Here is a 23,506-nt window from a genome sequence, read left to right as displayed (position 1 = left end):
CGACCCCATTTCAGAAAAATCTGAAGATACCTCGGCATCTCTTCTCAGACCTACACCTCCAAGGCCAAGATGCTCTTACATGGCAAAATGGCAAAGAAGTTTTAACAACATCCCCTCCTTATTTAGCTAAGCACTAAAGCAGTTTTCAGTAAGAGCGATGCAAAAAACTGCAGGTTATCTTCAGGAAAAGAGGTGGTCCAGAAAGGGTCAGTTTTCTTTTGAAAGCCTGTTCACCTGCAAGGGGTTGGGAACACTTTAAGATACACACAAGAATCAAGTAAACTGAATTCAGCTTGGTGCACGAGCTACGTCATTAAATTTGCTGTCAGATGTTATTACAGCAAAAGGATCAGTCTTTGGCCTATATTTAGAGTCCTGGAAAGATTTTGTTGTTAGAAATAAACACAAGCCTAGTGCTTATTTGAGCATAAGAGCCGCCGTACATACATTGCACCACTTATCAAGCTCCCCCTTGGCAAGCCGGTTTGCCCAAGAGCTCCAAACCAGTAATCCTGTCCATAACTCACCAGGCTCACTTCCTCCACACAACTGCCAAGCGTCAGCCAAGTTTCACGACAGTTTCAGGGATGTGGATGCTGACTCAGCTGTGACCTTCCCACCTTCAGTGCAGCGACAATATTCTTCAGCTATTTTAAAGCTTTTAAAAAGTGGCTGTGTTAGGTATAGCCGAGACTCCCCGAGTTTACAAAAAAAGCTTTCTCTCTAGTTCAAAGACTAAAACACAAACTTCCCCCCCCCCCCCCCCAACCTTGAAGTTCTGTTCACAAGCGATTCCTCTAATCACTTTTTTTGTTTCCCCACACAAGAACAATGACTAAGGTCAGGACTTCATCACCAGGACAGCCTGCAGTCATAACTGAATATAATTCTCAAAAAGCACTCTTCTTTGAAAAGTCCATACAATGCCCCAAGCATTTTTTTTCCTCCTTGCCTTGTATTTAAATACATCCCCCCCCTTAAGACCCCTTTTGGGTCTTAAACCCACTTTGGAGAAAAAAAAAAAAAAGTAGTATGTTGATTTCTTTATGCTGTTGGTTAGGTTCTAAGACTTTATATTTTCCTTTGTTAAAACAAAGCTAACCGCTCCTTTATTCTTCTCCGAGGCCTGCCATATGCCAGAGAGCACTAGAGGACCCCTTCTTCAGAGGGATCTCACCTCCGAGGAAACCAAGTAGTATCTTGTTTTCCCAAATGCACATCTTAATCCTTTTCCCCTTTCTTGCCTGTCAGCTTTAAGAACCTCATATCACCTCTAGTTCAGCAGCTGCAAAAGCCACACCCAGGGAATTAAAAGGAGAAAAAAAGCCTTGTCTGCAGACCTTTAAAAACTAGATCCTGTTTTACTACTATTTAGAGATTACCAGACAATATTTATTCACCAATAGAAGAGTGAAGAAAAAACTCAGGCTAGTGCTTTGGTTGTTACTAGCAACCAGTTTAACACAGGCTGAGAATTTACAGGAACTTTCCCCAAACCTCTGTCCCTTTAATCCAAGGGTCAGAAATCATCAAAGCTGTAATAACAGGGGTACAGGAGAACAGCTTGTGACAGAGCCAAACTTCATCCCACACAGGAAGAGTTCCCAGGGGAATGTCCAGTTACCTGCAATAGCAGGACAGACAGTTTGTTCATTAAACCATGAGTGAATTACAGTTCACTCCCAAGAGTTTATTTTTGCTAGATTCTGCCATCTGGTATGTTGAAACAGTCAAATAAAAGCGTCATTCCATTTACAGTTAAAACTTCTTCAGACTCATTCTGTTTGTAGAAAACTACTTCAAGAAAGCAAGTTCTTATCCAATTTGGACAAAATTATTTGTAACAGTATGACAACATCAGAACTCAGGTAGTGCCTCCTTACTTGATGTTACTCAATTAAGATGATTAAGACTTCTTGCCCTCCTTTTCCTTTAATAGCAAGCAACAGGACCAAGACAGAAGGGCCAAGAACCTCAAATGACAAAACTGTAGACACCTGTCCAAAACTCAGATGCTACCACCTAGTTTGACAGTCCCACATCACAGATTAACTAGAGTATAATTCCGTATGCCATTTTGTAGCCTAACCAAAGAGATTTTTTATCAAACAAGGGGGGGAGATAAAAAATTATCTTATTTCACCTTCTTTTCAAGAAATGACAGCAGATTTCTGTGCTTCCTTTTCCTCTTGCTCACAGCTGTTAGCACTAGACTACCTCCTCTCCTCATCAAGTCTCCAGTCTGGATCAAGATGCTATTAGAACAAGTTTTCACTGAAGTCCAGTTTGCATTTCAGTACCCTACACTGTAGAAGTTAAGCTAAAAAAATTAATCTCTGCTGATACCTGGACATATCAGTCATCCAATTACTCCAGTCTTGTTTTATTCAGTATTTTAAGAACCAGAACACAAAACCCAACTCTCCAGCTTTGGAGATTTCACTAGTAAAGCTATCTAGGTACACATGGACTGTATCACCCTATGTTTGATCAGACACAATCGTCACTTGCTAGTTAAGTGAAGGCAAAAAAAAAGTAAGCGTGCATTATTTGTTACTTGGTCTAGACCGTTATTGCTGCACAACAAAATTTTATCATTGCCTTAAGACAAGCTCTGGGTTTATCCTGCATCTTCTGTCAGGTGCTTATCTCTTAACACCTCCCCACCTTATTCACTCCCCTTCCCTTTCATCTGTGAAACACACACTTCCCCTACCATATCTACACTGCATGACTTCAAAGCCTCGAACACCCTGATAGCACGACCACAAATGCAGTAAGACAGATTCATTAAAATAACGGACAAAGAAACAACACTTGCATTGAAGTTATTAAATTCTTACTAGTATTCAGAATAAACATAACATTACTGTCAACAGCACTAAGAACTGTACAAATCCAGACTTAATGCTTAATTATGCTAAAGAGCTTCCACCTTCCAGGCTGCACATGCCCATATGAACATACACACAAATCCCCAATTATATGCAGACTGATTTTACTCTAAGTCAGTCAGACAAGGTTCTGCTAAAGCCAAGACAGATACCAAGGGATCTGGTTTTAGCTCACTTGCAAGAAAACTTCAGTGAAGATCAGAGTAGAAAAGCTTTCTAAGCAAACAAATGAAAGGTAGTTAAAAATACTGCAAGAGTAAAAAGTTAATGTTATAACACTGCTGGCACAGATTAATGCTCAGTAGATTGAGGTCTGGCACCTGGATCCACCAGTCCCAAGTAGAACATTCAATTGAAATAAGATGATAAGAAGGTCTGGCTATAAAAATAAACAGATGCCACAGTTGTCAGGTAATGTTGAAGTCACACTTTGATTTCTTCTATTCTCCTTGTTGAGTTTCACATTTAAGGCTCAATGTAAGCAAACCACAGAAAGACAGACAAAAAAAATCCGTAGATAATAACTCTTTGACTTTCATCTCCCTGCCAGAAAACAGTACCACAGTAGTTTTTAAAACAAACTGGGAAGGGTTCATCAAGAAACTAGTTATTTGTCAATTATTAAGCTAACCATTTATATAAATAGGCTGTTTTAGGGAGTACTGAGGGTTCCAATAACACAGCGCTGGAGATGGTAATTAAACAACAATTTGGAAACACTGTACCAGCACAATTTAGCAGTAGCCACTGAAATATGTTATTTCTCATTAGAAACAAATTTTAAGTACTCATACACAGAAAAAAACTCAAGCTTCTAGGTTTGGTTGCTTTTTCCCCCCCCCCCCCTTTTGCTGGAAGATTTCTATGGCTTTGAGAGTTGAGAAGCCTCATCACACAGACAGCAGAAGCAGGTAAGTTACCACTGCTGTTTAGAATTGTTAGGATTAATAGCCTTGCTTAGCATTAGAAACTAAAGTAGTGGAAGCCTTAGGCTGCAAGAGCTGACCAAGAGTAAACTTTTTGGTAAAGCTAACGTTGCAAATACAAAACTAGCTGAAACCAGCAGATGCAAGCAGAATGAAGAAGGACCAATGAACAATTCCAAGGGAATGAGGTAATTTTAGAACAAGGCCAGCCCAGTGACCAAGAAAACCAATAAGAAATCAAGAGACCACCCACCAGAATTAAGTGATTGGATTTGGGGATTGGGTGATGAGTGGTACATTCTGGGAAATCTGTCTGTAAGGGTGTAATAGGGGTGCACAATCTGCAGTAGGGATCCCTCTTCAGAGGCACCCAGCTCAAGCTGCTTTGCATGTCAGCTAAATAAACCACTTATTTATTCAGCAGACTGGCGACTCGTCGTCTTCAAGCAGGAACCCAAGGCTGAGCCCTGCTGAGGGAGCATCCGCATAATCCACATAATTCCTAACACGGACTATGTGGCAGATACCTATTTCCTGCAACAACTACCATACCTATAACATTTTTTCACAAAGAATTTTTTAGCTCATCAACTCAGACTTACTTTGTTGTTATTCTGTTCATCTACAAGTCATTTCTCTCTACCAGGAACACCTAAAGTAGAGGAAAACAGAGTCAGTATCTTGGTTTATCTTGTTAAAAAGAAAGTATGTGCAAATATTCTACCATTCCATTTTTCCTCAACTTCAGCTAGAGGAAAAGGAGAATGTAAAACTGAAGCTATATAACTTATACAATATATTGTTATTTAAAAGTAGTAATAATAAAAAAATAGTAATGATAGCACAAGCCTATTCACTTATCAAAAAAAAGTTAGCATTAAGACTAAGTAAATTCTCAATCAAGTTCCTTTTAGATTACTTAAATTAAGCTCTCATACATGTCTCTACAAACAGACAGTTGAAACAGAGCACTAGAACCTGAAAGAGGAGGTTTTAAACAAAACAAGCAGTTTTGGTTTTACTCTATCTAGTAGAAGCATCTCTAAACATAATCAAACCAACCCGTTCTTAAAAGCAAGAGCCACCTTTTCTTTATCGCTAGACTACAGAGACAAACATTATGTTACCACTCCCACTACAAAAAATAAAAAAAAAAATATTTCTAAACACAAACAATGGTACCTTCAACAATTTAAGCATCAAATCCCTCCATAATTTCCCCAGTTTAGTACACCTATTAATAAAAGACAACTTCTTAGAGAAACAAGATCTTAAGCCAACACCCCAAAACTAAAGCAATAGAAGTATTATCCCCCTCTGAGACTGCCCCTTTTTTATGCACCTCTACTGACCAGATGCAGCTGCCCTGCCTGCTTAAGTTCAGAGGGATCACCTGCTGTCACTTTAGCAGAGAAGCTGGGATGAGACAGCACAGCTGAGAACACTAACCCTCAGGGCTTTCTTTTGGCCTTACTGGCTGATCACAGGCTACTGCTGCTTATGCTAGAGGGAAATGGAGAAGTGAACAGGAGGCATCAGAATTCTCTGACAGAATCAGAAATATGTCATACTAAGAGCGCAGTGTTTTTCACTTAAAGACCACCAAGTGATTTGTAAACCAATTTATAGCCCTGAAAATTGTTACTAACCCTGTTTTAAAAATGTGCTTCAAGACTACTGTCTAGTCTATGCTTATCAACATAGCTGTGACCTCACACCCACCTAAGTTATACAGAGCCTACATCAGCTGGAAAGTATATTTTTCAATCCACTTTATACAGCTTTTAAAAACAGACTAAGACATGATTACAAAAGCAAGTTAATGCCAGTAAATTAACAGCAAGCTTTTAGTACAGAATTTTTGCAAATATTGCACTTCCCTGACACTATTATCTCTTACTGGTCCCACTTCATTGGAAAAAAAACCCACAAAAATAACCTATTTAAGATCCTATTTTCTTTGCTAAAGCAACTAAGCATTTAACCAGTAAACAATACATTTGCCAATGATTTAGCAGAGCAAGTGAAAAATTACTCTGATTACTACCTTTGCAGCAATACTAATGAGGGCAAATATTACAGGGCAAAGGGTCTTTTTCTAATGGGTTGTTCTATAGACTTAAATATTAGATTAGCACTGCAATTAAAAAAAAATAAAAAGGACAAATTTTGAGGACATAAAACCCCTTTGAGTCTGCAACAGAAAATCAGAGTACGTGCTTTCTGGTCTTCACGAGCATTATGAGTTTGTCAAGTAAAAATAATTTCCTTTCCTTAACAGTCTTGTGTCTCATATTCCCATGGGGTACAAGCAACTGCGTGCCACTGCACATTCGCAGTCTCACGTTCTTCTGCAGCTACCACAGGATGTCCTCACAAAGAAAGGATCAAGAATACAAACGCCCTGCTAGGACAACAGCCGGGATCCGCATTTGTCCAAGTATCTGGATGGTCTCTCTGTGAGCCTGCACCAGCGAGGTAAGAGCACTGTCCCCAAATCTCCAAGAGAGGTGAAGGCAGCAGAGCTGGCCCCGTCCGACGGCTGGCAGTGCCACGACCGTGCACCGGCGCACGCCGGCAGCATGTGGCACTGCCACCCTCCAGCACCTCACCTGGCGCCATCCTGCCACCAAAAAGCCCAGGGCACCGGCGCGGCCACGCCACGGGACAGGCCGGCCGGCACACGGGCCGGCTGCCAGCAGCCCGCCAACCCTGCCCTGCAGGGGCTGTACGCCGTGACATCACCAGGTGCCGCTCATGACATCACATCACAGTGCTGGCACGGCGGCCCTGCGGCAGCCGGCATCTGTGACGCTACGTGAGGCCCGGCCGCCTCGCGTGACGACACCCGCCCAGGTGCCAGCGCCACCGCACCGCCGCCTGGCGCCCGGCCTTCCGTCAGTAGGCCAAGCCCTCACCACGGCGTGCTATGGCATCACCTGCTAACGGTCTGACGTCAGCAGCCCTTCCCCCCCCCCGCCTCCCCGGCCGCCGCCAACAGCCCCGCTCCCGCCTGCCCGCGCGCCGCCGGGCCAATCAGAGAGGCGCTTGCAGCGCGGGTCGCCGCGGCCAATCGCGGGGACGCTTACGGGCGGCCGCTGCGCGCCGGCGCTCGGCTCGATCCGCGGGGGCCGCCGTCGGTCCGGCGGCTGCCCCATTGGTCTGAGGGAAGCCCTGCCCGCCGGTGATTGGTGGGTGGCGCGGCGCGGCGCGCCGGGGGCGTGGCTGGGCCGCGGCCGGCGGCGCGTGGGCCCGGTGGGCGTTCGCCCGCGGGGCCCGCGGCGGTTCCGGTGCGACCCCGGAGGCCGCCAGCGGCCCCCGCCATGGCGGCACAGCCCCCGCTCGGGCCGCGGAAGCGGAGCGGCCCGGCGCCGTGCGCGGCGGGCTGGGCCGGGACCGGGACCGGGACCGGGACCGGGACCGCGACCGCCCCCCGGGCCGCGGCGGGCCGCAGCGGCGGCGCTCCGGAGAACGGCTTCCCGCCCCACAAGCGCCCCAAGAGCTCGGGGGCGGCCGGGCCCGAGGAGGGGCCGGCAGACCCTTTCGGGGACAACGACGACTTCACGGCGGACGACCTGGAGGAGATCGACATCCTGGCTTCGCAGGCGCTGTCGCAGGAGGCAGCCGCCGCCGCCGCCCTCCCGAGACACGCGTGGGCCGCCTTCGGAGCGAGCGGCGCCGAGCGGCGGGCGGCCGCGGGGCAGCCCCGGGGCATCGCCCCCGCCGCGGGGAGGAGGCCGAAAGGTTCGGGGCGGCGGGGCCGGGGAGGGCGGTTGGGCCTCCGGGGCGGCGGCCCGGCTGCTGCCGTCGGCGGGGGTTCGCTGCAGCCCGCGCAGCTCTCGGTCGTTACCCCGGCTGGGAATTGCGTGGGGCTTGTCCCTCCCGGCTCCGGGAACCTGGCGGTGGGATGGCGAGTGCACAGAGGGCTGGTCGAGGCCCGGAGCGCCGAGCTGACGGGAGCGGGAACCGCTCGTTCTCCGGCGGGGCGCCTAAGGTGGGCGACTGCCCCTTCGGCCTGCTCCGTAAAACAGGCTCCGAGTTTCGTCCACTTGCAGCATGCTTTACGTCTTGTTTATAGGATCGTGCATGCTGGCTACCGGATTTTTTTCCTTTTCCTAACCGTTAACTTTCGCCAGTAAATGCATCACACGTCTCATATTAGCGGTTGACTTTCAGGCGTACTTTGAGAAAGCATGCAGGACACGGGGCTTTGCTCGCAGTTAAGTACGGAGGGCTTAAATCCTCTCAGTACGCTTGAGCAATGCTAACATTTGTAATCTCTGCAGGTGAAAAAGTTTCCAGTTAACCCTTACTTGTGGCAGGGTGCAGTAGCTAAAATTATCTTGGAGGAAATGCTTGCGCTTACTGTTTCAAGATGTTAGAAATGCTGGGGGGGGAGGGTTTTCTTCTCCGTTTCAAGGATCGATGCAGGAGCTCTAAAAAAGTTACTGTGGTGATTAGGTGCGTGCAATTTACCTGTTTGTAGTGACAGTATAAATATTAAGATATTCAGACCTATGTAATGGTAAATAACAAAATCTTGATGTTAGGTCATCAGTGATATACATGCATCACCCGTGCTTCAGAACAGATCTTGGCTTTTTTCTGCAGCAGGAAGCAGTACAGAAGATAGTCTGATAAGAGATGCATTCCAGTTTGAAGTACTGCAAACACAGCATGAAGAAATTAAACAGAAGGTTAGCAATATCTTCCCCTCCCCCTTAAGTATCACATTTTTTCACAGGGCTAACTGAAAGGTGGGATAAGTTCGGTTCCAAGTATTTCATTCTAATCAAGTTGATTAGTAATCTTTGAAATCCATAGATCTGTGAAAAGCATCGTACTAGAAACAGCTCTAGTAATATTAAGAGTGAAAGCAATATTTAATTTCTTGGCCATTTCAGATTAGCAAATGCTAGTTTGTCAGTTTTACTTGTTTCCTATCAAATCGATTCTCCTCTGTCCTGTCAGCTAGTCACCAAGAGCCGTTTGGGGCAACTTAAAGATTTAAGAAAGTAAAGTGACATTTGTGCTATGTTACTTTACCTTCTGATGATCCCTTATGGAAAGATACTATGGGGAAGAAATAGGTGTGGGAAAAAAGGTACAAATGCCCATACCAACTCCATCCTTTTTTGGCAGACAGCTTAGGAAGAATATAAGACCTGAGCAAGTTTATGATGATATTTTACCAGAGTCATCTTTTAGCTTCTGGTAAAATTTCAGGTAGGTACTTCCTGATCCAGAAGTATTATACGTGTATTTAATATTCTATAGTGTATTTTTTTAAATGCTTGTGTATTTGGGTTTGGATACCTTTTTAGCATGAAAAAGGTCCGCAGCTTACCAACACAATTGTGTCGGGAAATTTCTTTGATTTTTATTTTGAACTTTGCACCTAGTGATTTTCAGCGGATGGGTCTTGGCTGTTAACGAGAGGCATTAAACAAGGAATAACTTGTGCATGGCACTCACGCCTCCATAGACTTTGGTTTCCTCACAGTTGTGCTTTCTCCCAGGTGGGAGGGTCCTACCCTATTTACTTTTCTCTCCTCACCCTTACCTCTGTTTTCTGAATCTTTTCCAGTTCTTTTATATCCTTCTTTATTGGGGAAGCTCCTACCTGTACACCGCATTCAACGTGAGGGTAAACCATAATTTTACATAGTGGTGTAGAGGTGTCTTTCTGCTTTTTTCCTCCATGCTTGTCTGAGTAACTCATTTATTATATCTCCAAAGTCTTGTCTCCGAGGGTAATGGCTGTTCAGAAAGTATTTGAGACTATATAGAGGTCATGAAGATACTGCCTGGGGGCGGTAGCTTGTCTTAGGACAGCGTGCTTGTTGGCTGCCATGCTAGATGAAATACAGTTAAATTATCATTGTTATCATCTGAACAGTGAATAAATCATTGATGTTTGTGACTCGAATACTTTTCAAAAAAGACCATAATCACAGAGAAGGGGAAAGAGGAGAATGGTCTCTGACAGATACCAGGATGGTATATGAAGACGTGCCTTTGCTGTCATTTTATAATTCTGTTAGAGAAAACCATATCTGAGCCTGATTTAATCAGAAAAAGATGAGAAGCAACGTTGCAGAATTTCTGAACTGGGTTACAGGAGCATTTTTCTCCCTAGAAAGTGTAAATATACCTAATTTTCAACCACATAATGATATAAATACATACTTTTGGTTATATACATCCTTTAATGGAATTCATCTGTTTGCAGCTGAAAGAAATGCAGGATGAAATTCTTAGTAAAAATGGAGAAATTAAAATTTTGCGTGACTCAATGCAGCAGATGGAGTATGCTATGGAGGAACAGAAAAGATCATACATGCTATTGGAACAGCAAAAAACTCAGACCTTAAGTGAAAAAGAAAAAGAGTTCTCCAAAAAGGTTTGTAAATATGTCAATTACCTGCACATCACAAGCAGCAGCTAATTGTATGACTTAATGATGTCACAGACCATCTAGTCAAAGGAAGAACATTTGTGTGAAATTTCCAAATGATGAATGCTTCTATTTTCTTATCTAGAAGAAAGCATTTATAAGAACTTACTGAGGGTTTTCTTCTGCAAAAATAAGAGTAAAATTCAAGTAGTAGAGTTTTTCATTTACTCGTTGCTTTTTTTAAGCAATCCCAAGAACATTGAAATTGGAATGTATTTTAAAGTGGAAAAAAGTGACAGGATATGCTTTATGACTCTGATCAGATTGCTATTCCTGTTGCAGTCATCTTTCTGAAAGCCCTGAAGAGGACAGTGGCTGCTTTTGTCCTGTCTACTCTGCAGTTAACGGCCTCACTGTAGTCATGCTCTGCGTGACACTTGGTCTGTCTTAACAAGTCATATGCTTCTTGCCTGAAGTTGTGGCACTTGGTTCTAAGATAGTATTAATTGGACTAACATACCTAAAAATGGAGATCTTGTGCAGAGTTCACAGTAAGTAGATGGTAATCTTGAAATCTTACGGTAATTCTAGTTGCTCTGCAGTTATAACACCTCTAAATTATTCAGTAACAGTAAAACTGTCTTTTTAATTCCTTTTTCAGTTACTGTCATTACAGTCAGAGTTGCAGTTCAAAGATGCAGAAATGAATGAATTAAGGACACGACTTCAGAACTGTGAAAGAAATAAACATGTTACTCAGACGGTTTTAATGCCAAGGTAGGAGTTTGGGAAAATGAATTTGTGCTCCTTTTTGCAATATGTGTGCTTAAACTATTAAAGAGGTTTTCTTTCTTCATGTAACTCTTAGCTCCGTTGTCTTTAAAAAATACAACCAAAAAAAGTCTGTTGACCTTTATGGAATTTGCTCAAAAAGAGCCTTCCTCGTATCTGTGACAGAAATGCAAAGAGTTTATAGTGAAGTACCTTTAAAACATCAATGTAAAAAGATCCTTGTTTATTGCTTAATAAAATAATTACAAAAGAAATACAGATTCATCTAAGTGTTTGATTTTTATTTTAGCCCTAAAAAGAATCTTGCAATACAAGTGAAATCAGAAGGATGTTCTCCGCAGCCTGGAAAAAGATCTTTTCCTACAAAGGAATCCTTCAGTGCTGAGATGTCCACTAGATCATCGTGTTCTTCAGGAAATTTGATTGCCCCAGCTACTTTGATCAAAGAAGGTAAACCCATATACAATTTGCAACATTTTTAGCTGCATATGAACATTCTGCCTTAGATAAGGATTTTTGTACTATGTGACTGAACAGTTTCAGTAAGTTCACTGTAGAGGAAAAACAAGTATTTGTTTGATTTTGGTTTTGCTTAAATTTCTTTCCATTTTATACCAATTGGCTTTAAATAGCTATGACTCAAATTTGCATCAAGATCGTTTTAATTCACACCTTGGTAATGCCTGTATACCAGATGCCAAGATGTCAATGATGAAGTGGCTATCGGCCGTAATGAAGAACTTTCATTTATTATGTGATGAACTAAAATATCCAAATTGTTAATCTGCCTTTCTCACTGAATAAAGAAGAACAGGAAATAATTTGCCTATTTCTTGAATCACTCTGCTAGTCAGTTAATGCATTTTTGGTATTCTTGTGGTTTTGGCTTTAAAGCTGACCTTTTGGGGGATTTTATTTTAAAGGGTACATATTTAGCCGTATTGAAAGAAGCAACTGAAACAGTATACTCATTTCCTCTTTTATGTGTAGGGCAGTAATTCTCACAACATTGTTATCTTGAAATTCCTTGAGTAAAGCTTAGGAAATGAATATATGCATGTATTTGAAGATTGCTATAATATGAAACAAAAAATGGGGTTTTTTTATAGCAGCTGACTGCCATGTTTCCAATAGGAAATAACAAATGGAAGAAATCTAGATATCATCAACTAATCCTTACAGGAAGAGTCGTGAAAAATCTGAGGTGTTACTGTCAGTTATGGTATTCAATCTGAAACCAAATGGGCAGTATGAACTCCATCAAAAAGAAAAATACAGTAGCCTTAAAGCAGTAGTATGGCTATTCTTTTAGCCTCCTGACTGTTTGTTATAGTAAAAACACTCAATATGCCTATTCATTTGAAAAACACACTTGGTTATTTGTCTTCTGAACCCTGCAAGGCTTTTGGCTTCAGTTTGGCTAGTAACTGTGACATACATAGATGATTGGAAGACTATGAAATGCTCAACTTCGGGGGGGGGGGGGGTGGTTGGTTGGTTTGTTTTAAGAATTTTATGTTGATTTTTAACTAATGTCATGTAAATCTCTGCTACTAGTGGGAATTCAACTTAAGGTATTGTTTTTTTCTAAAAGAAAAGTTGCGAGCAATAGCAGTGAACAACTTGTGGAACATCTGACAGTAAAGGTGAAATTTTATTCACTTTTCTAAATTATTTTGGGGAACAATTCTACTTGCATCACAGCTCTTAACTATTGTTTGACGTATCTGAGTTAGACCAGTAAAAAACATTTGTCTTGTATACAGTCTGTCTACTTAACTATATAACAGCTATGGCTAACTGAATGTGTGTAAAGGATAGGTACATATACATAAGCAATGTAGTTCTCACATTAGACTCATAATTACTGTTTCTTTTAGACAGTAAGATAACCCATCCTGAAGTTTTATCCATGAAGCATGAAGCAATGGGAAAAAACAGTTCCTACAGCTCTGTACCTAAACGAAACGCACGAGGTAACTTAATTCTGTTAATGCAGAAATAGTGAGCATTCCTGAGGAACAGCTTGGATGCCTTTACTAAGCAGTGTCATGCTGAGGAGCCTGCTACGTACAATGCCACTGCACAGAACAGTGGTGTTCAGCTCGTTGCTTTTTGCTTTGAATATTGTGATTTTTGCAGTAAAACATTTCAGATTATATTATTATTTTGTATCATAACAACATTCTTATGTTGTTACTCTATTTAAGAAAAAAGTTTGCCTGGGTTTTGCTTTATGGAGGGGTGTGGATCAAGAAGCATCTTATTACAAGGCTGGCTCTTTCAGTATTAATATATTATGCTTTTTATTGTAAACTGATACAAAAACAGGAAAAATGTACTTTTTTTTTTTTTTAAATTAAGGTAAAACCAATAAAGCAACATTTACCACAGTCAACACCAGGAAGTCTTCAGGGTACTATTTTATTTACAATTCAGAATAGAATTGCATCACGTAATTTTAATGTCTGGACTGGAACATGGAGGGCAAGTCATCAGGATAGTTGGGATATACTATCATTTGGCTTAAGCTGTTTTGCTAATAAGGGATTGTAATTAAAATATCTCTAAATATAATTTGGTTAATATTTAAATCATATCTTAAATCAATTTTTCTGAAAATCATTCTCTTGTAGAGAAAGAAGATTTGTAATGAAAAAATTATTTTGAGGTTGACAGCACTGTAAATAAGGCTAATCTTCTGAAATATTAATTTGTTGTTGATGTTGCAGTTGATGGTAAAGCTACTCCAAAGATAATTATGTATCCTTTTATTAGGTTCTATCTTACTAAATGCACTGATGAAGCAGCCCATTGTGCCTGGGTCATTACTAGGACTCTGCCATCTTCTTAGCAGTAACTCTGAGCCTCCACCTGGAGCTGTATTGCAGCCTAACTATTTGGATACGTAAGTTTTATATTTTTTTGTTAAACTGTATCTGACATGTTCTTAGTATAGTGGCATTCTCTGTACTAAGAAATGCTTATTTGTGTAGGATAGCTCATTCCTTGTGTTAAATGCTGTTTTGGTTAGGCCATTTAATGAAAAATTTGGAACATTCTGCATCTTTGATTATTAATCTTTGATTATCATAGATACTAGACAGCGGAACAACACTAAGAGATAAACTGGGCTAATTATGTATTAGGGGAAGGCACAGAAACAGGTTTTGTAAAACCTGGGAGTGACTGTTAGCAGCTGCTGTTGTTAACCACTTAAGGACATAAAACTTGTATTGCAATGAGGGAAGCATTTAAACATGATCATGAGTTAAGTGGGAAGAAAATCTTGAAAATGTCGTCAAGAGAGCAGTAGGCTTTATATCTTCAAAGTCTAAACTATGTTCAATTTGTAATGTACAGTTTATGTGTAATGTTCCAAGATATATTTATAATGACCGGTAAAGCATTTTAAATATGAATATTTGATATAAATTATAATCAATTTTCACTTTAAAGAATAAGCCTGTAGCTCCTGAAATACCTTTGCTTTCCTGATATGTTATTTTATTAGTAATTCTTGTCTTCTGTGGGTTCATAGCAAGGCTCGTGTCTCATTGCCGTTGCCACTTAGGCAAGTAGAGGTGGTGCGTTTGGCCTTTGTAGCTGTCGTTTGACTAGTTTAAGAGCTGAACTCTCTCATCTCTGGCCAAGAAAACAATTTTTTATTGCTGTTGTAGTCCTTTAAAGGCCCCTACATATTACAGATCAGTAACGTACAGATACCATTCTTCCCAGAAGCTACCAAATAACATCAGGGGAAGATAAGAATATATGATAGGTTATGAAAAGCATGAAATTGGAAAGCCAATGTTTGAAATGTAGTTTCAGACAATGGCTTATAATGAGCTGCTGAAGTTACTCAGCTGTAAGCTCTTGACTACTTTAACAAGGCCTAGGAATGCTTTGAAATTGCTCTTCCATGCAGGTATCAGGGAGTAGGATTTTTTTTTCCCCCCAATTTAGGTTTTATTTTGGGAACAGACATCTCTTATTACTCTAGCCTTTCTATTATTTGATTCAGAATATGGGTAACTCAAATTTCAACTATGTTCTCTTTTCTTCTGAAGTATTTCCCTTCTTTTAATTTTATTTGGATAGGAAGTCCACACAACTACCCAGCAGCAGGACAACTCAAGAAGAAACCGCACCTCTTGTATCCCTGCGAGAAGCTCAAGAACTTGCAATAACAGGACTGAACTTGATTGCTATGGACGAAGGATTATCTGAAGGAAGCCCAACAGAAAGCCGGACAGAGTTCTCACACCTCACACGCTGCAAGATCCGAGGCGCTGTGCATCTCTTGCCCTTGGTAGAACACCATATTGGTGCATACTGTCAAGCAGTACAATTGGCAGTCAAGTCAGTCAATGGTTCTTGTGGAAACCATTCAGCTGTTTCTTCCAGAACCAACACAAATATGGGGTCAAGTAAGGAGGACTTCAGGTTGTCTCTTGAGGAAACTACAGTTATATCACTGGGTATTCTTTATTATTTGGCGTTTTATAGCTGGGATGTTGTCCACACATTGCTATCTACTGAAGTGGAAAAAAGTTCTGCTGCTGGAGATGAACAGGTTTCCAAGATGGACAAAAATGTGCTGTGTGATAATCAGTGTGATAATAAAGAAGATACCAGGACACAAGGAGGGCTGCCTGTAGCTCCACAGGATGCTCCCAATAACAATCGAGCTCAACATTCTTTGTTTAAAAAGCTGCTTCAGGTTTTAGGTTTTTCTGCTGCAAGAGGCTCCCAAACTGATAGTATACTGAACCAAAGCCTAAAAGTTTTGGTGAAATTAGCTGAAAATTCAACAATGGACTTACTAATAAAGTAAGTCAGTAATAGCTTTAAAATTACTTCAGAGTCTGTTGTTTAGCAATTTTCATTCTCCATTGAAACTAATCTGTGCAGATGACAGTAGAAGTTTTGACATGTATGAGGGAATATCACATTTCTCAGATCACCTTTGAGAAGCAGTTGAGGGATCTTTCTACTGCCTCTGCTGCTAATGAATGTGATAATCGCCTCCGATCAGTATCAAGATTTGCTTATGATGTTTATATGAAGCGGATGCTGTTGTCTCATTCCATAGCTGTCACTTGAAAGTGAGAAAACTTCTTAAGGCCATATGCGGTTGATCAGAATATCTATACCATTCATTTTGGGGGTTTTTGTGACTGCTGGGAGATGCATAATTAATGAAAGCACAAGGTCTCATTCTGGTAGGTAAAACGCCACTCTCAGAAATGAGACATTTAGTCTGCTAATGGTCTAATATACACAACCGTAGTATGAATTGCAGACTGACTGCCAAATGTAACGGAATATGTTTTTCAGTATACTTCGTGTTTATGACAGGTAAGTTGAGATCAGATATGTTTTGAATGGCTAAAAAGGCACAAATTACAATGCTGTGTACAAGAAAGAGTGTATTTTCAACTTGTCAGTGCGTTTCCCATTTCTAACTCTGAGTTTTGTTTTGAAGTTTTCAGCACTTACTGAGTAGCCAGATACTGTTCCGTTGTCTGTGTCCAGAGACTCCTTTGCCTGCTGTCCTTTTGACCGTGAGACTGTTGTGTATTCTTGCTCAGCACCACGTGTTAGTTGCTCAACTTTGTTCTCATTCAGGTAAAAGACTGCATAACACAGAGACTGTTATTAGTTGAATGTTAGCATGACTAAAAGTAATGGAAACAGGCCTTGCTCCAAGGTGTTAAAACCCCAAAAGGCAAAAAGCCTACGTTACTTGAAAACTTTTTTAGTGCAGTGTTTCAGTTATTGTTTGAAGAGTATTTTGTCTTGTGGTGTCTGTCTACATACAGTGCTTTTGCTACCCATGTGGATTTTTAAAACTACTTGCCAGATTAATATTTATTTTATTAAAGACTGATGAGGAAAAAAAGGCTTTTGAAGAGATTTTAAGTTTAATTTATCTGTGCTCATGACACTGTTGAGCTTAGGGATTCCAGTACTCTGCATGACAAATAGCCTTTGTCCAGTTCCTTATGAATGAAATAGGACAGTATTACCACAAATGCATATATACAGTTTAGGGATACTAGCTTCTTCAGCACTGCGTAAGATGTCTGAAGTAAAGCAAGAAGTTGAGGCTGTATCATGTGTCCCAGGATAGCGCTCTCTGTATTTTCTGAAATGCTTTCTTGTGTGACAATATTAATTTTTGTCATAAACAATTGACTAGTTGGAAAAAGAACAAAGTCATCTCTGTTTCAGACACCTGCCTTCTTCTTGCACTGTACATGTATATTACATCAAGACCAGATAAATCAGCATCTGAAATGCTTTGGCTTCAGCTGGAACAAGAGGTAACCACAGTTGTTTCTTCATATGCTTTTTCCTGCTATTTCCAGCTGGGGGAGTGGGAGGAGCAGGGCAATGCATAAATTTTCCAAAAGCAAGTTCTTCCTCCAGCTGAAATAGAACACTGAAAGTATTGGCTTGCAGTAAGGGATTACGCTGATTTTAAGAGTAGCTGCTTGAAACTGAATCAGTAACTATTCTTAAAGAGAACATCAGTCATAATAGTCATAGTTAAGTCACTGAAAAAGCAAGAAAGATCCTAGGATGGCTGTAAATGTTCAACATCAAGCTTTATTTTGCTTTTAAATTGATAGAGGAGTAAAAGGAAGCAAGTTCTACGATTCATTTTGATCATATTAATTCTAAACTGTATCATATGAGTTATTACATATAAAAGGCAGTCTGTAGTGACTTAGAATTATATTCATTGTATTCAGTGGAAATGCTAGCTTGCTGTATAATAGTCATGATTATATATAGGAAGAACAGCTTTTGAACTTAATTTGTATTGTTTGTACTGACAGTGGTAACTTGTTTGAGGTTCTACTATTTGCTCCACCTCTGCTCTCATTTGAAAGAATTCTGAACCATTTTCATTATCCCCCTACCTACATTGTTATATTAAGTGTAAACATATTATTTGTATGCAAGGAATTAAGGCTCACTGCATCTTGTTAGCCTTTCTTATCAGAAAGTTTGAAAAGGTTTCTGTGCGAGGCAAATTCTAGGTCTGCAAAGTTTTACAGGGAAAAAACTTTAACAATTTTGGGGGGTCAAAAACATCAACTGTTAAAAAAACCCAGTGTTTGAAACTAGTAATGAAATATCATTTCTGCCTCCCTTTATTTGGAGCTTAATTGTTTGATAATTCTGCAGAACCCTAGCACTCATTATGCAATCTGTGTCGTTTTGTAATAGACAGTTAGACTCCTGACAAGGTGTATGCGGTGTTCCAATCCAGCGGTTTTATTACCTGGTACAGACTGCCAATGTAATCTTGAGGTACGTCACTACAATAGCTGAGTTTAATCTACTGAGAATTTAAAGGTATTCAATGCTGAAATAGCTTTTTGCCCCTTTTTTTAGCTACAATGAAACAGAAGTATACTGTACTTTAAGGGATGCCACCTTCTAGGAAGGCTGCTTTTCCTTGCTAGAAAATATTCTGAAGTTTGGAAGTTTGAAGACATTAATCAGTAAAGTTCATAATGAAATAAGTTTTCCACTACTTTACTTTGTTTGAGGTACTTTTTTTCCTCTTGCAGGTGGTTAAGGCACTAATTATAATGTTACATAGACAGTGGATGAAGATTAGAAGATCTGAGAACAGTTTGTCTGCATATAAGGAACAAATTATTCAGTTTTTACGGGATGCTGTTTTACTCTTACACAGCCTCTCTCAGAAAGATAAACTGTTTCATGAACACTGTTTGGAAGTTCTCCATCAATATGACCAAGCCATGCCGGGCGTAAGAGCCATTCTCAAAAAGACTCAAAAACTGAGTGCCTGTGAAGGTAAAACGAGTCAAATGATAATGTTGGCTTTTTTCCATGCTGTAGAAATAGAAATTCCACTTCTGTCCCTTTCCTCATTTAACAAGTACCATGTACCAAATACCATGGATGTTTGTTGCTCAGACCTCTGAAGGCAGTCCATAATCTAGTGCTTCTCAATCTTCCTTGTACTGAATCACTACTCTACTATTCTTCTTCAATAGTTTTATCTTTTTCTTCTCTCTGTAGAAATATGCCCCTACTATCTGGTGAAACAAAATCCTATATTCCAGCTCTCTTTAGTAGAACAATCTATCTGCACTATGTTACCTTATTTAAAAAAAAAAAAAAAAAAAATCATTATTCCAAGTCTCCAACTAGCATTACACCTTCGCTCTGCAATTGTTACACACTGACCACCCCACATCCCCCTGCATCCTTAACATCTCTCTTCTTCCTCTTCCCTCTTCTACCCCCAACCTTCTTCCATTAGCCCAAAAGCTCCTCTAGCCCATGTCCATCAGGACTTGCCCCTTGCTTTGCACACTTCTGGTGTCCCTTTCCTGGAGAGCACTAATCTCATGAAATTGCTTCTCCTCCTCGTACCTTGATGCCATTTCTTCATTTGCTCATGGCATTATTTACATGCATGTTGTAGAGCTGATGTGAAGATTGTGCTCTTATGTCAGTCTGTGGTTTGCTACAAGGTACCAGACAAGGCATCTGGTCTTATTCAGAGCTGGAGTGATAAATCCTTCATTGTTGGTGTACATATTGCATCAGTAAGGCAGGTCATGCAAGCATGGCACTATTAGTTACAGTGAGTTTTCTGGAGATGCTAAACAGCATGCCATGTATTTGTTCTACTCTGATTGCTTAGAGTGTCCCAAGGTTTTCTAGAACTTTGCCAACACCTTGCCTAGTTATGCTTGGGAATGGACCAAAACAGTGTAACAGCTTGTGATGTTGGGGATGGTGGTGCACACGTGTCCTTGCAAACCTATAGTTAGCTTTCAGGTTCTTCCTTTAAAACACAAAATACCATGCTCTTGTCCTAGTGACTTTTTAAAATTAGTTAACAAAAATGAGGTTTTAAATTTAGTGAGTAGTCAGAACTAGCTGCAAAATAACAAAGTGCCCTTTACTGTTTTTCCACTAATACATAAATTTAATTGACTGCTCAAGATAGTTCTCTCCTTTAATGCCTTTTTAGGCATTAAAAAAAAGATGGGGAGAAGTTTGTATGACAAAACGCATATCTAAAGACCTGTTTGCATGGAACCTTGAAAAAGGATATTTGCTGTAGCCTTCTACAGTCAGTATGTTTTAAAATGCAAACGGATACCAGCTATAATTGTACTCTGTATCAAGTAGAAAAATGATTTTCTGAAACATGATTTTTTGTTGTTGTTGCAGAGCTGATTTTGGATGAATTGTATCCTCCTGAGCCAGAAGCAGAAGACCAAGGAATGGATTCCAGCTAGCTAACATCTAGAATAGATCTCTGTCCTTCCTCATCTAAATCATAATAATCATTGCCAGTGTAAATCTGAAATTTAAATTGTCTATTTTAAGTGATTATATAAAGGTTGCACTCAAATGCAGCACAACTAAGACACATTTCTTTGTTGTGATTTTATTTAAGTGCCATCTAAACGTAGCTGAAAACCAATTTTGATCTAAGAATTATACTGCATGTACTGTTTTGCTGTGCAAAACCACTCAATGACTTATGACTGGTTCTGTTTATGAATTTCATCCTTTATGAAATTGCTGTGAATGGAATGGAAATTTCACTGTGTTCTCCATTTTACTGTGACTGCAGCTGAATTTATGACGCTGAATGTGCTTAGATGTTTGGGATCACTGTGTTCATATGAAAGTGTTTTGAACACATTTGTTTCTTTTGCAGCTGTAACACTTTCTTGCTTGACTTCCAAAATTTTCATGTTGATATTAGTAAACAGTTTACTGTGATTTAAAAACCTTTCTACAAATAACTTATAGTTGGCAGTTCAGTTCTGAGCAAGAAATTCAAAGCTCTGTAATGATCACCTGAGTTCACTCATTTTTCTCAATTTTGTGAATCTGCTGAAAGTTAACTATTGAGATGACAAAACAAAAAATACTAGAACTTACTTTTTAAAAAAGTTACCTTAGAGTAAGATGGTAATGTTGAGGAGAGGATTCTATCTCACTAGGCGAGAGAAGGATATTTAAATGTGTGCAGAATGACTGGGTCTTTTTGGCTGTAGTATCTGGATAGACAGTGCAGTAAAGTTGAATGAGCATCTCATTCCTAGGATACAGCACTGAAGATTGGAGGAAGAACTGTTGCTATACCCTTTCAACTGTGTATGATTATCAGCTGCAGGTATCAGCTGAGCCTTAGACACTAAAAAGGGAAGTGTGAGTGCTACTAAAATGAGCCTACAGGTTTGTAGTTTTAAATAATTTGGAAAGCTTTTTTCATTTTTTGACAGATACTCGATTCAGAACAAGCCTGGCTCCGGGGACCAGGAGGAGGAGGAGAGATAGTACTACAGTGGGAAAGAAGCCCTTGGAAAATTGGGAAACATCCACTTCTCTGGTCGTAACCCAGGGGCTGTGTCCTGCCTTGGTGCATGTGGGCAAAGAGTCCCACTCCAGTCTGCTGAACAAGCTCTTGACTTGGCTTTCACTTTTGAACTTTCCCAGAAACTGCTATGCAGGAATAACCAGTGTAATAATCCAGCATCTCCCTAGGGCCAAAGCTCTTAGGTACAAAGCTTCACTCCTTCCTCCTACAACACAGCCTAGGGCTAAGCCCCCTCCTCGTTGAGCAACAGCTAGCAGAGCTCCACCAGGCATGGCCTGTTCATTTCTATAAAACACAAGCTGCCAACTGCTCCTCTCAGTAACAGGTTTCAAGTCCCTTGTAGCATCTGGAGAACTGCCATTTTCCTGCTTAAATGCAGCAACGAGGGATACACAGGCACATAACACCAAAGCCTTCTGAGTCCATGTATGCTTGCATGGTAACTACCCAAGAACTGCCACCAGAGCACTGGGCAAGACATGCTACAGAAGTTTCAGCATGACACAAAACCATTTGACTTGTCCACTTTAGAAAAAAAAAAAACCCAACCAAACCCAAAACAGCACTTCCTGGCCTTTAGGATTAGAGAGAAGGGCTTGAGAGTGTCAGGTAAAAGCCCCTTCCTTACTCAAAACCAAAATAATCATTAAGGTAATTCTTTAAAAATAGCCCTATGAGCATAAGCAGTAGTAAAGCAGTATCTGGCAGTTAGCCTGCTATGAATGGCAAACTTAGAGCTGTCCTAACAAAGATACAATAGTAGCGGTATCCCAAAATACAATGACCTGCCATCACTTTTCAACTGGTCTAAATTTCTCTAAACATAATTTGAGTTTATAGCACTAAGATGCATTTAAACCCCTTCTTTGGGTGAACAGACCAAATAAATTGTTAAGAGGAATCTGGATGAAAACCAGTTAAGGAATCCCAAATTGTTGAAGCAATCCAGTTTAAAAAAATTTTTATAAAATTCCTGGCCTCATCTAAAGGATGTGTGTATGGCAACTTGGTAAAAGGGAGACGTGTATTACTGCTAAACTTTATATAAACGGAAGTGTTATCTGTGGAAAAAAATGCTGGGAAAATACCCCTAACTGTTCCCTTCTGGCACTGCATCCCCTCCCGTCCACCCACTCTAACAGACAACACCCTAATGTGAACATCTACACTCTTGATTGTTTTCTTCCCACTTTTGACTTTGAAGTGGCATAGCCCAGGCTATATACAAACAAACCAACCCAAAACCCGACACCTTCACTGGCAGAAATTACAGTAACATCATGGTATTATGAAATTAAACTGTAGCTTTTGAAAATAAAGGCATTTTCTGTAAGTTAAAAGTTCACACTCCTAAGGAAAAATGAGGCTGCATTCCTAAAGAGAAAAGGCAGACAGGTATACTTGCAGAACTGCCATAATTAATTTACAGCGACCAATCTTTTGTCAGGATTTTTGCAGATTGTACTGACCTTCAGTAATTCTTCCCTTTATACATTCTCTTGGGATTAAAGAGATCCAATCATGTATGCAACAGCTGATCATCCCCTGAAAAAACCTGAAGCATTTTTACAGATTATGGAGCTAGTTACTATCTTCATGACCTAAAAATAACAGAACTCAGACTGTTCTCATCAGACACTCCCTGAAGAATTCATAGCATAGCAGCTCTTTTTTTCCAAGGCCAGTTTGCATTTTCCCAACATGTTACAGATAAGCTGTGCCTCCATATTAACTGAGAAAAGGAATTTACTCTGGCATCAAGCACAGTCACAGGACTGAATAATGGATCTATTGAGCAACAACAAAAACCACTAGTCATGTTCTATACATGATTACCACATTCCTCAGTCAGCAGCAGCCACCCATCTGTTTTCTTGCCCATGGGGATGGCAGCTAGAGTCTTCCCTTTGCTGAAAGCTGAGGTAAGTATAGCTGGCTTTTTCCTCCTCAATGAACTGTACTGAGCAGACAGGACTAAAGCTAGGCAGGAGCTGGATGAAGAAAGCAATCACCTCTACTAGCTTAGCCATTACTCAGGCAACCTGATGCAAAGAGGAGGATGGTAGCCTTGCTGACTTGTATTTTAAGATCTACTGATGCT

General features: G+C 40.5%; 1 protein-coding gene and 1 long non-coding RNA gene across 8 annotated transcripts; one reads left to right on the top strand and one right to left on the bottom strand.

The window, feature by feature from the left end:
- Positions 1-1,019: 1,019 nt before the first annotated feature.
- LOC128137827 (uncharacterized) lies at positions 1,020-6,167 on the bottom strand. 4 transcript variants are annotated; one of them, XR_008233861.1, is made up of 3 exons: positions 5,003-6,167; positions 4,423-4,472; positions 1,020-1,624 (listed from the first exon to the last, which is right to left on the bottom strand). It is a non-coding gene; the product is annotated as an uncharacterized LOC128137827 (long non-coding RNA). The 4 variants fall into 4 exon arrangements; XR_008233862.1 differs by lacking the exon at positions 1,020-1,624 and adding an exon at positions 2,129-3,365; XR_008233863.1 differs by lacking the exon at positions 1,020-1,624 and adding an exon at positions 2,129-3,342.
- Positions 6,168-7,128: 961 nt separating this feature from the next.
- Positions 7,129-20,443, top strand: ATRIP (ATR interacting protein). Of its 4 annotated transcripts, none has more exons than XM_052779018.1 (13): positions 7,129-7,564; positions 8,435-8,517; positions 10,053-10,223; positions 10,879-10,994; positions 11,299-11,459; positions 12,890-12,985; positions 13,788-13,917; positions 15,111-15,842; positions 16,498-16,640; positions 17,247-17,338; positions 18,252-18,335; positions 18,599-18,848; positions 20,244-20,443. In XM_052779018.1, exons 1-13 carry the CDS (start codon positions 7,144-7,146, stop codon positions 20,309-20,311), a joined length of 2,547 nt encoding a protein of 848 aa, XP_052634978.1. In that variant the 5' UTR covers positions 7,129-7,143; the 3' UTR covers positions 20,312-20,443. The 4 variants fall into 4 exon arrangements, with proteins under 4 accessions (XP_052634978.1, XP_052634977.1, XP_052634980.1 ...); XM_052779017.1 differs by having other exon boundaries at positions 8,432-8,517; XM_052779020.1 differs by lacking the exon at positions 15,111-15,842 and having other exon boundaries at positions 8,432-8,517.
- Positions 20,444-23,506: the final 3,063 nt, after the last annotated feature.

The sequence above is a fragment of the Harpia harpyja genome, chromosome Z (genome assembly GCF_026419915.1).
Source record: "Harpia harpyja isolate bHarHar1 chromosome Z, bHarHar1 primary haplotype, whole genome shotgun sequence".
In the NCBI taxonomy this organism is placed as follows: Eukaryota; Metazoa; Chordata; class Aves; order Accipitriformes; family Accipitridae; genus Harpia; species Harpia harpyja.
The sequence above is the reverse complement of the archived record's forward strand: the minus strand, read 5'-3'. Positions and strand labels throughout refer to the sequence as shown.

What these genes read in the sequence shown, in the direction of transcription:
- ATRIP (XM_052779017.1), top strand. Translation starts at nt 7,144, where the DNA reads ATGGCGGCACAGCCCCCGCTCGGGCCGCGGAAGCGGAGCGGCCCGGCG. An exon ending in ACAATGGACTTACTAATAAA is followed by an intron (nt 15,843 to 16,497) that starts GTAAGTCAGTAA and finishes TTTGTTTTGAAG; the next exon opens with TTTTCAGCACTTACTGAGTA. An exon ending in TCAACTTTGTTCTCATTCAG is followed by an intron (nt 16,641 to 17,246) that starts GTAAAAGACTGC and finishes TCTCTGTTTCAG; the next exon opens with ACACCTGCCTTCTTCTTGCA.